At 41.8% G+C, this 14,741-nt stretch overlaps 1 protein-coding gene across 12 annotated transcripts in view; it reads left to right on the top strand.

Moving 5' to 3' along the window:
- Window positions 1-687: 687 nt before the first annotated feature.
- The window catches only part of Lcorl (ligand dependent nuclear receptor corepressor like), a 155,193-nt gene continuing 141,139 nt past the window's right edge, over window positions 688-14,741 (top strand). For 2 of the 12 annotated variants that reach the window (XM_021657268.2, XM_060365356.1), the window contains exon 1: window positions 709-1,033. In XM_021657268.2, coding sequence (XP_021512943.1) covers window positions 883-1,033 — 151 coding nt within the window. In that variant the 5' untranslated portion in view covers window positions 709-882. Of the gene's footprint in view, window positions 1,034-1,702; window positions 2,046-14,741 lie in introns of those variants that run through there. The other 10 variants (XM_021657269.2, XM_060365355.1, XM_060365348.1 and 7 more) reach the window with 9 other exon arrangements.

Consider the following 14,741-nt stretch of genomic DNA (forward strand, 5'->3'; position numbering starts at 1 on the left):
TCCACGATCTTTGCAACTATCCTCACTTTTCAAGAACTCCTCAGTTCGGAAGCTGATGTCCCTCCACATCTTTCCCTGGATGCAGAGAAATGACTGGCGTGCCCTTTCTCTGAAAGTGAATACAGATAACACTGATGCTGAAAAGTTTCCAGCACTTAAAGAGCTGCCTGGCCGCTCAGGACCCCAACAACTCTTGAGGCTTTCGTGGTACCCCTGGCGGAACCTGACAAAGCTAAAGACAGGTTAGGGCAAAGCCCGCCCTGCTGGCCTCTGGGCGGAGGGAGTGAGAACCTAAACCCACCAAGCCCAAATGCACTCGAAGTCCGGCGACAGGCTGCGAGTTTGAGATTGGGGACTGGCTCCGAGAGCCCTCAAAGGGAATAGACTACAAAGCCCAGAGTGCACAGCGTTTCGCCCTCGAGCTCCGCTTCGGGAACCGCACGCAATGGAGGCTGGGAAATGAAGTCTGCGGACTGCCAGAGCCCGGCGCGAGGGCAGAAGGGAGGCGTTGCTAGTCCGCTCCTTCTGCACGCGGGTTCCTGGCTGGCCTCGGGGTTTCTCGCTCCCGCTCAGGGTTTTCGTGGACGACGGGAGCAGTATGGCTCGCCTGAGTAAACTCCGGGGGGAGGAGGGAGGGGGAGTGGACGAGGAGGCGGGGTTAGCGGAAGCGGCAGGTTGCTTCCTTCTGTTTGGCGCGCCCTCCCCGCCTCTCCCCGAGGGAGCGGTGGGAGGGGGAGGGGAGGGCCGAGGGAAGGTAGTGACACGTGTCAATCAACCCCCCTCCGGGGGGCGCGCGCTCCGGGGCCCGCGCCGAGGGCTCGCGCCCCTGCCTCGTGCCTGCGCCGCTCGTATGTAAATGAGGGCGCGTGACGCGGGACGCAGATGGACAAGGGAAGAGAGAGAATGGCCGCTGCCGCCGCTGCTGCCGCCGCCGCCGCCGCCGCTCAGTGCCGGAGCCCTCGGTGCGCGGCGGAGAGGAGAGGATTCCGGCGGGAACTCGACTCTTGGCGCCACCGCCTCATGCACTGTGTAGGTAAGAGAGCCACGGGCCCGGGCTGGGCTCGGCGCCGCTGCGCGGCTGCCGGAGGAGTTTGTGGCTGAGGGGTGTAGTTGGAGCTCCGGTCCGGGTCAGTTCAATGGGGAGCGGTGGGAGCGGCGGCGGCGGCGGCGCGGCGGCCCCGGCGGCGCCTTTTGTCTCGGGGCTCCCTGCCCGGCGCGGTCCGCGCCCCGCCGCCCGCCTGCCCGGCTCCGGGCTCTCGGGGAACTGTTAGTTCGGACCCACTCTCCGAGCTCCCCGCGGAGGCAGCCCGCCCGCTCGCGCTGCCCCCCGAAACTCCGCGGCGCCCGGCGCCCCCCGCCGGTCCCCCTGTCACGGCGGCCCCCCGCCGGGGCGGAGGGGACCCCGCGGCGGCGGCGGCGTTGGCGGCGGCGGCGGGCCGGTCCGCGCCCCCGCCGTGCGCTCACACACCCCCTTCCCGCCGCCGGGGGCTGGCCCGGCTGGATGCCGCCCGGTGCCCGGGACGCGGGACCTTGGGCGGCGGGGAGCTCGTGGGGCGGGGGCCGGGGAGGGCCGTGGGGTGATGGGGCCGGCGCCCGGGGCTGGGGTGGGGGGTCGGCCGCCTCTGCCCTCGCACGCGCGGCCTCGGGTCTGTGCGTACCCCTTTAAGAAGGAGCCGCTCGAGCGCTGACGGTTGGGATTTGAAGTTCTTCCTCCCTCTTTGGAAGTCTGGACGGATGGGGGGTGTTGCTATGGCGACGGCACCCTCCCCACGCCCCCCCCCCTTTTCCTTGAGGACGCCCCGACGACTCTGGTCCTTTTTCCGCTGTCATGTGATGGACGCGCGTAGCCCTCTCCACCTCCCGGGGCTGCGGAGGCGCGATTCGGTTTCCCGTCTCGGTGGGGTCTCAGCTGGTCTGGCTTCAAACTTCGGCGCTCCGGGCTGTCATTCCGGGGAGCGGGGAGCACCGGGACTCCCCGCCTGGTCGCGGGCCCGGCTTTCCCCCACCCGGAGCGAGACGCGGGCCCGCAGGCCGTCCCCCGGCAGGTTTGGCTCAGGGCGGTGGAGGGGCCACCGCGGGGCGAGGGGCCGCGGGCTGGGAGCGTTAGCAGGGGTTACCCGGCGGCGACCGTGGGGAAGAAGTGGGAGTGGCGGCTGCCGGCTGTGGGGAGCGGGTGGCAGCGTCGCTTTTCTTTTCTGAAGAGTAGGTGTTAGCTTTTAGAGTTGAGGAGAAGTAGGCTCGGTTCCTTGGGAAGACAACTCTCCTACCTTGTTTTCGTCTGTTCTTGCGCCACCTCGCGCCCTGTCCCCCTACCCATCCCTCTCGGATTTGTTTGGTTAGCACCAAAGGTCTGTCTTGTTTTTTTTTTTTTTTTCACTAATCGTAGTAGATGAAATCAGAAGCAACTCCAGTTCGGTAATGTGATTTACAGAATAGGATTCATATAGGAAAACAGAAGGAGGGGTGCCCTGATTTAGGAGCTTACTGTTGTGTATCGCCTCTATAAAACGTATTTTGGTTCGATCTGTGGCAAAGTTATACCGGAGTTGGGGTGGGGAGGGGGTATCTGAAAAACGAAACAAAACAAAAGAAAAAAAAAAAAAAAACAACCCTCATACTAAATTTGTCAATACTTGTACTTTATGAAAACAAAGTGGACTCGTTTTGACAGTTACTTACGTGAAGCTTTGTTCCGCTGAAAACCTGCCCAGAACCTGTGGAGTCCAACAGATAGTACTGATTGCATTGCAGTACCGGCTCACAGTACTGATGCGTTATAAATTTTAGTAAGGAACTCGGTGATTTGAAGATGACCCTGGTCGAGGTTTGTTCTACAGCATTTGACGATTTGTTTTTCTCATGTTGTGTCTTGGAATATATTTAGTATGGCTTTGAGTCACAAGAATGTGTGTACTCTTAAAAGTCGAACTTTAAATGAAACAAATTAATTTGATTTAAGGGGAAATAGATTTTTGAATACCTAGTATGTAATCTATATTACACTTTCAGTGTTATTCACAATTATATTGTACCATACATGAAAATGTTTTCCTGATGAACAGCCATATTAGAGAAATTGCTTCACACAAGTCCCAGTTCTTTGTCAAGAGACCTACAGAGGTCCACTTCATATGTTGTTTTTGTCAGTGTTATTCTTAAGTAGCAAAACCTTTCTGAATAGAATATACACCTGTTAGTTGGGGGCAAGGTTGATGCCGTATTTAACTGTGGTGTGACTGTAGATGTTAACAGTCATCATTTTAAGCTACCATTTGCTATACTGTGTACTTTGGAGATAGATTTTTTTTCTGTTCCTTGTGTGTGACTTATATACACTATGTAGATGTATAAATGTATACATTTCTGTATTGAATAGTCGGTGCTCTTATTGATTGACACACTTTTTTAAATAAAACATTCTGGTTTTTGAGAAAGAAAATGACTCAAGTTTTGGTTTTCAGTGAGAGTTAGAGATCGTAAACATCTTGAGGTTGTGCAGCTAATTGGTATCGGATCTCTAATGAAGTTTCTTGAAATCTTTGCTTACCTACTTAAATACGATTGATCTTTTTGTTATGTATATTGTCTGACAATTTTGGGAAGAAAGTTGTCTTTACTGTCGGTGAGTGATTTTAGTAACAAGAAGGGAAAATGTTTGAATCCATCTAGAAATAGTCCCTTTATAATTGTGGAACTCCTGTCTTTGCCTTATAGTCACTTCCCTGTTTTGTCCCAATTGATGGCTCTGTTTATAATGGGCTTTTTAAAATCTTCCTATACCAGAGCGTAATTTTGAGTATCTTCATATAACAAATGCTTGAGTGCATATTGGATGTGGGACTATTATCCCAGTATTCAGAATTATATAGAGCAATAATAGATGCAATCTCATATTTTATAGAGTGTATAATTAGTGTCTACTAATCAGAATGGCACTGAGCTTTGAGTCCTTATGGAATCAATAATATAATTAGTGTCTAATGATTCATAAAATTAAAAACAGTTAAATATAGCATAAAATAAATGTATTAATTCAGTTTAAAACATTATTCAGACTTGGAAAGTAATTAAAATACTTCCATCTTAAAATATTCAAATAAGGAACTAATAGTTACTCTTGCCTGTGTTAGTCAGTTGCTGTCTTCATTATTCTTGTCCTAAATTCACACATACACACACACACACACACACACACACACTGAGAAATTTGAGAGTTATTTACAGATATCTTTACTCCTAATGTTTTCCAGTATTCAAAAAAATCAAGGACACTGTCAGCATATAATATTACCTAATTTTTAGTTCATTTTCAGGTTTTACCTGCTTTTTTTTTTTTTTAATCCATCTCCTGCCTAGGTCAAGATCCACTTTAAGATAATGTAATGAGTTTATTGGCTATCGAGTCTCTAGTTCTTTTAAATTGGGGTACTTATTCAGTTTTTCTTTGTATTTCTTGGCCTTGACATTAAAAACAAACAAACAAACAACAACAACCACAAAAAACAACCCAAAAACAAAATCCGGCATTATTCTGTAGGATGGTCCCTCAAATGGAATTTGTTTTCTCATGATTAGATTTTTTGTGTGTGTGTTTGGCAGGAATACTACTGAAGAAATATTCTGTTCTTCCCAGTACATTATATCTTGAAGTTTATAATGTTGGTGTGCCTCAACCTTAAAATTTGGTGAAGATGAAATTTGCTATATTTCTCCCTGAAAATTATCCACCATTTTGAATTGATATGCCACTTGGAAAGTACTTTGAAGAATAGGGTTTTGCCATCATCAAAATTTCAGGCCTAGTTTAACTTCTGTCAATAATATGGCTTTGCTCCTTTTGGCAGGGGTGGTGGTGGTGGGGAGTTGTTTGTTTTGTTTTGTTTTTCAAGACAGGGTTTCTCTGTGTAGTCCTGGCTGTCCTGGAACTCACTGTATAGACTAGGCTGGACTTGAACTCAGAGATTCTCCTGCCTCTGCTGGGATTAGAGACATGACCACCACTGCCTGGCCTTGTCCCTTCTTTTAAAGGGTTGATATTCATTCAGTTATACTTTGTGTGATTTCATGAATTCTTTTTCGAAGATAGAACTCACTGTCATTTGACACTCAAATTTTGGCAGATTTGACTGAATGTAAAGCCTCTCTCTCTATCTGTGTATGTGTGTGTGTCAAACTACACACACTTCTAATTCATATCAGTTCACATTTATTGTTCCAGGTTTGGTATTAGATACTTCACCAAAGCGATCTCCAACCTTTTTTTTCTTTTTTTGAGGAAAATAAGCTTAGATATCAAAACTAAATAGTAGGTTTTAGGTCTGTTTTTTTAATCCCTGTTTTTTTTCAAATATATATAATCAGCAAATGAAACAAGGGAAAGACTGTCTTTACAGTCTATAAAACACTTGTGACTTTCCTGTGTAAGACTGGTTCAGTAGTAATTGAAGTCACATATGAAATGTTAAATCTTCTGATTGAAGATTTAGTCTTTAATCTACTGCATTAAAACACATTTTATTTAGTCTATTACCTTTTATTAAAAATGCTTCCATTTTTGTACTAATCCATGTAGAACTTTTTAAGGAGTTAGATTACTAGTTCATGTTTTAGAATTGGGTATTTTACATTTATAGTACATCTTAATTTGAAGACTCTATATTTACCAGCAACAGGTGGCTCATTTAGTTTTCTTGATTTCCATGGTACTACCTATCTTAAAATCTCTTCATTACAAACAAATATATAGTTTTACCCAGATCTTTTATTTGGTTAGGATAGAATGAACAGATCATAAGAAAATCAGCCCTGGAGCTAGACTTCTGAATTTGGAACCTAGTGGCACGAATAGGCACCAGTTTACCAATGGAGAAGGTTCTTTTTCATGTTTCAGTTGTTTCATCCGCAATTTGGAGAGAGCTAGGTTGCTGAAGAAGTTTATTGATTGTGCAAATACGTGTCTTCTTGTATGGAAAGCACCCAATAAATGCTAGCTATTATTGTTGGTGATGATTTTCCCCTGGCTTATTGAATACTTGGTCTTTATCATTTTTGTCAATGGACTCTGGTGGAAATGGTGCTGGATAATTAAAAATGGTTATGGAACATGCTAAAGTAAAAACAAGAGTTTAAATGATTTGTAATTTTTAGTTCTCTATAGTTACAGTGTTACAAAATTTTTAAATCATGTAACTTAGTATTGGCTTTCGGTATGAAGAGAGCAAAAGACATTTGCCATTCTAAGAAATCTTTAGTAACTGATATAAGAAATTAGTTTGTAGCTCATCAAAAACTCTTTATTACCAAGTATAGTGGTGCACATATTACCTTTAATGCCAGCATTCAGGAAGCAGAGCAGATAACTCCGTTTCAAGGCCAACCCTATAGTACATAGCAAGTTGCAGGTCAGCCAGCCAGGGCTGCATAGCAATAGCCTTTGTCAAAAACAAAATGAATAATAATAAAATACTATCATATTAGGTTATTTTGAATTTTGTTGTTGTTGTTCTCAACATGAACTCTATTTTCACCTTCCTGTTAGTCAGTTTCATATGTCCTTCTGGTTTCTTCATGCCTCTTCTGTTATATTACCACAGAGTTCTCTCTTGTCACTGCTAGCATCTGTATCACAGAAGAGTAGATTTACGGAGAAATCTGTATTGATGGGTCACTGATCAGTTTGGGCAGCTGTCAAAGAGTGTTTGTTGGCCGTACACAACTTGTTTCAAGCACCAGCAAATATGTCCATTTATTTCAAGTGATAGCAGTTGTGATACTATCTAATCACATACACTTAAGCAGTTGGAATCTGTGGTGATGAGTAGTTGAATAGGTTAAGACGTGTATCCAGATCCTTGTAACAACAACAAAAAGGCATTTTGGATAATTTTGCATTTTTTTTTATTTTGCAATATGTTTAGATAAGCTGCAGACAGGCCTTTTTAAAAGATTTATTTTAGTATATGCTTGAGGGTTAGGTGGGTGTAGGTCTGTCTGTCTGCCTATGTTTCCGCTATTTGTGTGCAAGTGCCCTCTGAGGCTAGAGGACAGTGTAGACGTCATCTGGAAGAGCAGTAAGTGCTCTTAACCGTGAAGTCATCTCTTATCCTGCAGGATCATACTCCTTGGACTGGCTACAGGAGTATGCCATCTTCCTGGTTTGAGCACACATTATTGCTTGTTGTTACGTGTTTGCATATTCCTCTGACCTTCACTACTGGACTTTATTTCTGCCTCAGATCTGTCTTAGGAGAAGCATTTAAAGATATGTAGGGAGTTTTGGTCATGTAATTATTTTTCTCATAGTAAGTCTAGTATCACAGTTAAAATATCCCACTTTGTGTGTATTTATAGTTTTTTAAATAATATTCTTTGCTTTAGATATGCAGGTAGCCCTTAGAGTGGTTAAGCATGAGAATCTCTATAATAGCATGAAAGTGATAAATAGTTAGCAGATGCCATGAATTTTGAATTTTATTTTCTGTGACAAACAATACAGAGTATGATATTCGTGATATGCCAGGTGGTAGCTGAACTACAACTCCCAGTTAGCCACATATTTGTTAGGATAAACAATTGATTCTTTTGCAGTGTGTGTCTACCATAATATTCAATAAGTTACCTGAAATACTCCATCCTTCATTATTTTAAAACAGGTTTTAAATTTTAATTTTCACAACTGTGGGCAGTGTAAGTGTCCTGAGTGTGTTTAAGGCTAAGCTATGGTCCTGTAGCTGTTGTCTGTAGTCTAGCATTCAGCAAACATAAAACATATACATTTACCTTATTACAGTACATATTTAGGATTAAATGCGTAATCACTGAATCCTTTTAAAAGTTTTTATTTGTAACAATCTAGATAAGACATTCTGATGAATCCAGTCTGCTGTTACTACTAGAAATGTAATTAACAAAATGTGCTGTCTTTGCATTTGAAGAACAGCACATTGTTCTTAAATAAAGCTAAATACAAACTATGCTGCAAGAATTTTTGTGTTTGCTAGAAAATAAAAGAGTAAAATGAATCGTATTTTCTGTATCTGCTTTCCTTTTGTAGTTGGCAATAACCTTATCCTGCTTACATTTGCTTGTTTTTGGTTCTTTCTTTAATCTGCTGCCAAGTTATTACTTTCCTTGTACTAGTTCATGGATTCAGTTTTTCTGATAGTGTAAGCACTTGGGTGAGTTCAGATAAGGTTCTGGTTTATATCAGTATGTGCATTACTGATTTTACTGCCTTTTGCTGTAACATATAACTTAAAACATACAGTAAATCATTATTTGTGCATCTGCTTTGATTTCATAGTTTACAAGGCATTACTGTCTCCCATTTGTCTTTTTATCAAGTAAAAGCTTGTAACCATATTTGACTATTTAATCATAGACTATCAGACTGTGACTTCTATGTTTTTTTGCTTTTTTTCATCTGCTTTTATTTATTACACATCACCCCAGATTCTTGGGTATCTTTGTAACCATATCTTCTACCTTGAATCCTCAGTTACCTTTAAAATTTAACTTCAGCCTAGGTTCTTTTATTAATAACACCTTTAGACATTTCTCTATTAACTCAGTTTGGCTTTTTCTCCTCTAGTGTATTACAAAAGATGTATATATTGGAGGTAACGTTGTCCATTAGTCTTCATGTTTACCAGTCTTTATAACTAGTAGAAAGGATTAGATGGAACACTGTTTCTTCTTAGTATTTATCCATATAACTTTAGACATAATTCATCTTTCACAGGGAAATTTATAATACCAAGATAATACCATTCTTCATATGTTTGCTACTTTTTGGCTTAATGAAAGTTGTTAAAATATTCATATAGTAGTATTTGGGGGCTGAAGATATCAGTTAGGGAACTATATAAGTGCAAATGATCTATTACCTAGGGACGTAAGGGTAGACTATTGGAGAATAAAGGATTGAGCACCACACCAAAGTATGTTAAAATTTCTAAGGTAGAGAAAGAGGAATCTAACAGTGTTTATACTGAAAAGCAAGGTTTTGGATAAGCAGTAATCCAGAACAGAGTGTTAGCGCTATCCGAGAGTAGAGAATAATTTTTGTTTCTGGAGGGACTGTTATGTGTTGAGGAGTCAGGTACATAGAACGTGTAATATTTTGGCAACACAAGTGTTCCAGATGACCTGATTAGATGAATTTCAGTGGTGTGGAGATGACAAGTGCATTGTAACAGGTTAGGAAGTAATTCCAGTATGTTCAACTGGAGGTAGCGTACTCATCTTAAATGAGACATGCTTTAAGAACGGATAAAATGGCTCAGCGGATAAAAACACCTGGCGGGTGAGGCTGATGACCTGAGTTCCTCCTCCAGTGAGACCCATGACCCCCTTTTTCTTATTTTCTTGTGATATGCGTTCGTGTGTACTTTTTTGTATGTATGCACACGCACATGAGGAGACTATGTATGCATGTCTGTGCATATGTATCTAGAGACTAGACATCAACATTGGATGTCTTTCCCAGTTGCTCTCCGTATTTTTTTGAAAGTGGATTCTCAATGAATTTGCAGTTTCCAAATCTGCTTAGACTAGCCCCAGAGATCCTCCTGTCTTTGCCTTCCCAGCCCTGCGACTACAGGCGTCACAGCTGCTGCCAGCCACCCAGAACCCCACCTTGACATCACGCTCAGGTCTGCATGCTTGTGTAGCAAGAGCTTTACAGCCTGAGCCTTCTCCACAGTTCTTGTGCATATTGAATTTAATAAAGTTGAGAGCTAATAGCAACAGAATATTGAGACTTTTACATTACTGAATGTCAACTTACATTTATCTCTTAAAGAAATTTAAAGAAATGCCTTCTTAATCAAGTTAACTATTAAGATTTATGACATTGTTCTGTTATATATTTTAAAGGCATGACTCTCTCTTCCCCTGCCCCAACTTACTTTTGTCTGTCAATAATTAAATATCTTGAGTTGTATGTGCCAGTTTGTTTGGGGTACATTTCTGATTTTTTTTTTCCTTTCAGAGTTTTGAATATCCATAGACTTAAAAATTGGGGAACAAAATACTAGCTTTAACTCTGTAGGGTTGTACCGAAGTATTTGACTTAGAACTGTGATTAAAAATAGGTATCATTGCTAATGTAGGTGAGGGAAGTTCACAAGGTTCACCCTATGCTACAGGCAACTAAGGATTGTTGAGAGAGGGAGAAATAGTCTTTGCCAGGGAAGAACACACCAATTCCTTATTCAATACCAAATGGTCAGCCCTGAAAACATACTTAACTTATGTATTAGGAACACACACCACCACCACCAACAGCAACACCACCAACAATGAAAAAAGAGGCCATGAATTTGCAAGAGAGCAGAGTAGAAGTGCTTGAGAAGATTTGGAGGGAGGAAAAAGAAGAGTAAATATTGTAACTTATAATCTTAAAAAATAAAACATTACCAAAAATCAATACTAACATAAAGCTGAATTAAAGAGTGTCATACTTTTTACCCTTCAGCTCCTTAAACTGAGCTAACTTGCCAACTTAATCAGAAATATAACTGGACTGGCAGGCCTCTTTTGAATACAAGGAGGTGCTATGCTAGTGAGGTAGGTGAACTGGAGGGTTGGTCCTATGTGGAAAACAACTTCCACATTGAGGGAAAAAGCAAGGATTGGAAATCTTTAACTTTTTTCCTACATCTTTACACCATTCCTGTCTCTTCCAACTCCCAGACGCTAGGTAGAGAAGGGATAGAAGAAGGAGGCATATTGATTTATTAGACTACTTCCTGCTATGATTAGGAGCATCAAGCTCCTTGCATTAAGTTTGATCTTCATTGTCAGTATATCTCTAACCAGGAACCAGCAGCAGTAGCTGCTGCTGCCACACAGCTGCCATCGCCGCCGCCATCACCATAGGCCCTCTGGGGCTCTGACATTTATACCCTCTCAAGAGTCTCCAGAACTCCAAATGTCAGCTCGTAAAATCACTCCTCTGCTAGAGTATAAGAAAAATCATTGGGTTACTTGATTTGTTGCTGTTTAACTTCTTGAGTTCTTTATATATTATGGATATTAGCCCTCTGTCAGATATAGGGTTGGTGAAGATCGTTTCCCAGTCTGTAGCCTGTCGTTTTGTTTTGATGACAGTGTCCTTTGCTTTACAGAAGCGTGCTTTTCCGTTTCATGAGGTCCCACTTATTGTTGATCTTAGAGCCTGTGCTGTTGGTGTTCTGTTCAGGAAGTTGTTTCCTGTGCCAATGAGTTCAAGTTTTTTTCTAACAGATTTAATGTGTCTGGTTTTATGTTGAGGTCTTTGATCCACTTGGACTTTAGTTTTGTGCAGGGAGATAAGTGTGGATCTCTTGCATTTTTCTACATGTACACATCCCGTTGGACCAGCACCACACTTAAGGAAATACTTAACGTCCTTAGTCTATTTCCTTAGGAAACGCAAATTAAAACGATCCTGAGATTTCACCTTTCACCCATCAGAATGGCTAAGATCAGAAACTCAAGGGACAGCACATGCTGGAGAGGATGTGGAGAAAGAAGAACCCTCCATTGCCGGTGGGAATGTAAACTTGTACAACCACTTTGGGAAATCAATCTGGTGCTTTCTCAGACAATTAGGAATAGTATTTCCTCAGGATCCAGCTATACCTCTCCTAGGCATATATCCAAAAGATGTATACAGCAAGGACATTTGCTCAACCATGTTTGTAGCAGCTTTATTGGTCATAGCCCGAATATAGAAACAAACCATATGTCCCTCAATAGAGGAATGGATACAAAAATTGTGGTACATTTACACAATGGAATACTACTTAGCAATTAAAAACAAGGAAATGAAATTTGCAGGCCAATGGTAGGATCTAGAAAAGATCATCCTGAGTGAGCTATCCCAGAAGTAGAAAGACACACATGGTATATGCTCACTTATAAGTGGATATTAGACATAATATAGGATAATTATATTAAAATCTGTACACCTAAAGAAGCTTAACAAGAAGAAGGACCCTGGGTAAGATGCTCAACCCTCATTCAGAAAGGCAAATGGGATAGACATCAGAAGAGGGAGAAAACAGTGAACAGGACAGGAGCCTACCACAGTGGACCTCTGAAAGACTCTACCCAGCAGGGTATCGATGCAATGCAGATGCTGAAACTCAGCCATACTTTGGGCAGAATGTAGGGAATCTTATGAAAGAAGGGGGAGATGGAAGGACCTGGAGGGGAGAGGAGCTTCACAAGGGTCTAGGGGGCTTTTCTACTGGTTGGACTGCTACTCCAACCAGCTACCATGCATGGAGGTAACCTAGAACCCCTGCACAGATGTAGCCAATGGCAGCTCAGTATCCAAGTGGGTACCCTAGTAAGGGGAGCAGGGGCTGTCTCTGACATGAACTCAGTGGCTGGCTCTTTGATCATCTCCCCCTTGAGTTGGGAGCAGCCTTACCAGGCCACAGAGGAAGACAGTGCCGCCAGTCCTGATGAAACCTGATAGGCCAGGGTCAGATGGAAGGGGAGGGGCACCTCCCTTATCAGTGGACTTGGAGAGAGGCATGGGAGGAGAAAAGGGAGGTAGGGTGGGCTTGGGAGGGAATGAGGGAGCAGGATACAGCTGGGATACAGAGTTAATAAAATGTAACTAATAATAAAAAAATAAATAAAAAAAAACAATCAGCTGCTGAGGTCAAGCTGAAGCAGCCCTATATCCTACACCTGGGATTAACACAAAAACATTTGCATAACATTTTTATGCTTTTAAAGAAATCAGAATTCTCACTGCAGGAATGGTTAGTAAATATTAGTCTTAGCCAAATTAGAACAGTAGTAATGTGGGCAGGCTTAAGCAGTCTTCCCCATCTAGTCACTCATAGATATACTAGAGAAGCATGAATGAGCATGGAACAGGTATGTTCTGCCTAGATAGCTTATTCCCAAGGGCCGTCTGGTCTGTGCTGGAGCTAGTCACCTGTGCTGTTGTAATGCAAAAGCAATACCAAAATTAATGAACATGAATGTTTCAATACAAATTTATTTTTTATGAACAAGTAAATTTGGCTTGCAGGCTATTTATAGTTTCAAAGGTGCAATATAAACTGACTTAGAGAACAGGCTAAGAAGGGGTAGTATAAGCAGACACAAATAATAACATAATCTGAAAGTATTTAGCATGGAATCACTGAGTGCACGGTGGGTGTAGAGCAGGAATGCAAATATAAATTCTAGCTCTCAACCAGGAAGAAATACGAAGCCTTGAAAATTTTTGTTAATAGTTAATAAGTGTGATCAGATAAGTCAGTTACTTTTTACTTCAAACATCCATTGTTGTTAAGTTTCAGTATTTTTAATTTTTGTCTGCTTTTTTTGTTTACAGTAGTTAAGAAAATTGAAGCAGCTATTTTAAGTCAAAACTGAAAAAAATAAGCAGTCTACAGTGTACCAGGGAAAATGCTGGGTATCTAAAGTACTCTCAGATTTCATCCTTTTTTCTACCTGAGCTTTCAACAGTTTGAAAAATTAAACAGGATGAAAGATGGAAGCCAAAATATCATTTCTTCTGTGAATAGAGGCCAGGTTAGAAAACAGTCTAAAGGTCTGTCAGGTGCTTTAAAGGAACACTCAAATACTATGCCTTTAGGCTTATTTTCCCTGGGTGGCTCTCCCCAAAAGGAAGAGAAACAGAACTGGGCTCTGCTCGCTTAGTGGGTCCTAAAATCAACAATTAGAGAAGTCATGCCTCTTCTCTGTGGATGAAGAAAGCTTCAAATTCTGCTCCTGAAGTTCGAATCCTTTCTGGTAGAAATTAGGAAAGGAGAAGGCTTGTAAAACATCTAACACTCAGGTTTTTAGGACTTTTTTTTGAAAGATCTCATTTGTGCTTAAGTGTACTGGTGTTTCAATGCAACTTTTACTGTGTAGAAAACAAGCTTACTTGTTCTGGATATTTAAAATATTTTAATTTTGTATTCTGAACAACCTTGTTTTAATTTTTAAAATTAATTTATTTATTTTTTATTGATTACAGTTTATTCGCTTGTATCCCAACTGTAGTCCCTTCCCTCTTCTCCTTCCATGCCCCTCTCCCAGAACACTGACAGGGGAGGACCCCCCCCCTTCCATCTGATCCTAGTCATCTATCAAGTCGCATCAGGAGTGGCTACATTGTCTTCCTCTGTTTAATGAATAAATTCTTTGTATTTCTTTATATATCACTAACTAGTTTTAACTAGGACTATTTAGGATATTTTCAAATGCGTGTGTGACTGGAAAAGAGGGTCTTCTTCCTTCTATATTATAACTTTCAATTGAACGTTTAAACTTAGAAGGCATTAATATATAAGACTAGAACATTAGTTTATTTTAAAAAATGATTTTTACATTTAATTATGTAGAGAGACTATGTCCTGATGAGTGCAGGTGTCTACAAAAGCCAGAAAAGAAAGTCATATCCCTTAGAGCTAGAGTTACTGGGGCCAAGCCATCTGATACGGGTGCTAGGAACTGAGTATAGGTCCTATGAAGAACAGTCTGTGCTTTTAACTACTGAGCGATCTCTCCAGCTCTATTAGTTAAGTAGTAGAAGCAGTTTCACTTGACCCTCCACGTCTTAACTATGTGATCCATATCTATGGATTCATGCATAATATTTGGGGGAAACTGAATAATCAACTGCCTGTCTGGGTCTTGAGACCAGTCCTCTAAGGATATTGAGACCCACCACATGGAGGAGAGGCAACCCCTGACACTAACAACACTCTGCAGACAGGAGC

This window comes from Meriones unguiculatus, chromosome 12, assembly GCF_030254825.1.
Source record: "Meriones unguiculatus strain TT.TT164.6M chromosome 12, Bangor_MerUng_6.1, whole genome shotgun sequence".
In the NCBI taxonomy this organism is placed as follows: Eukaryota; Metazoa; Chordata; class Mammalia; order Rodentia; family Muridae; genus Meriones; species Meriones unguiculatus.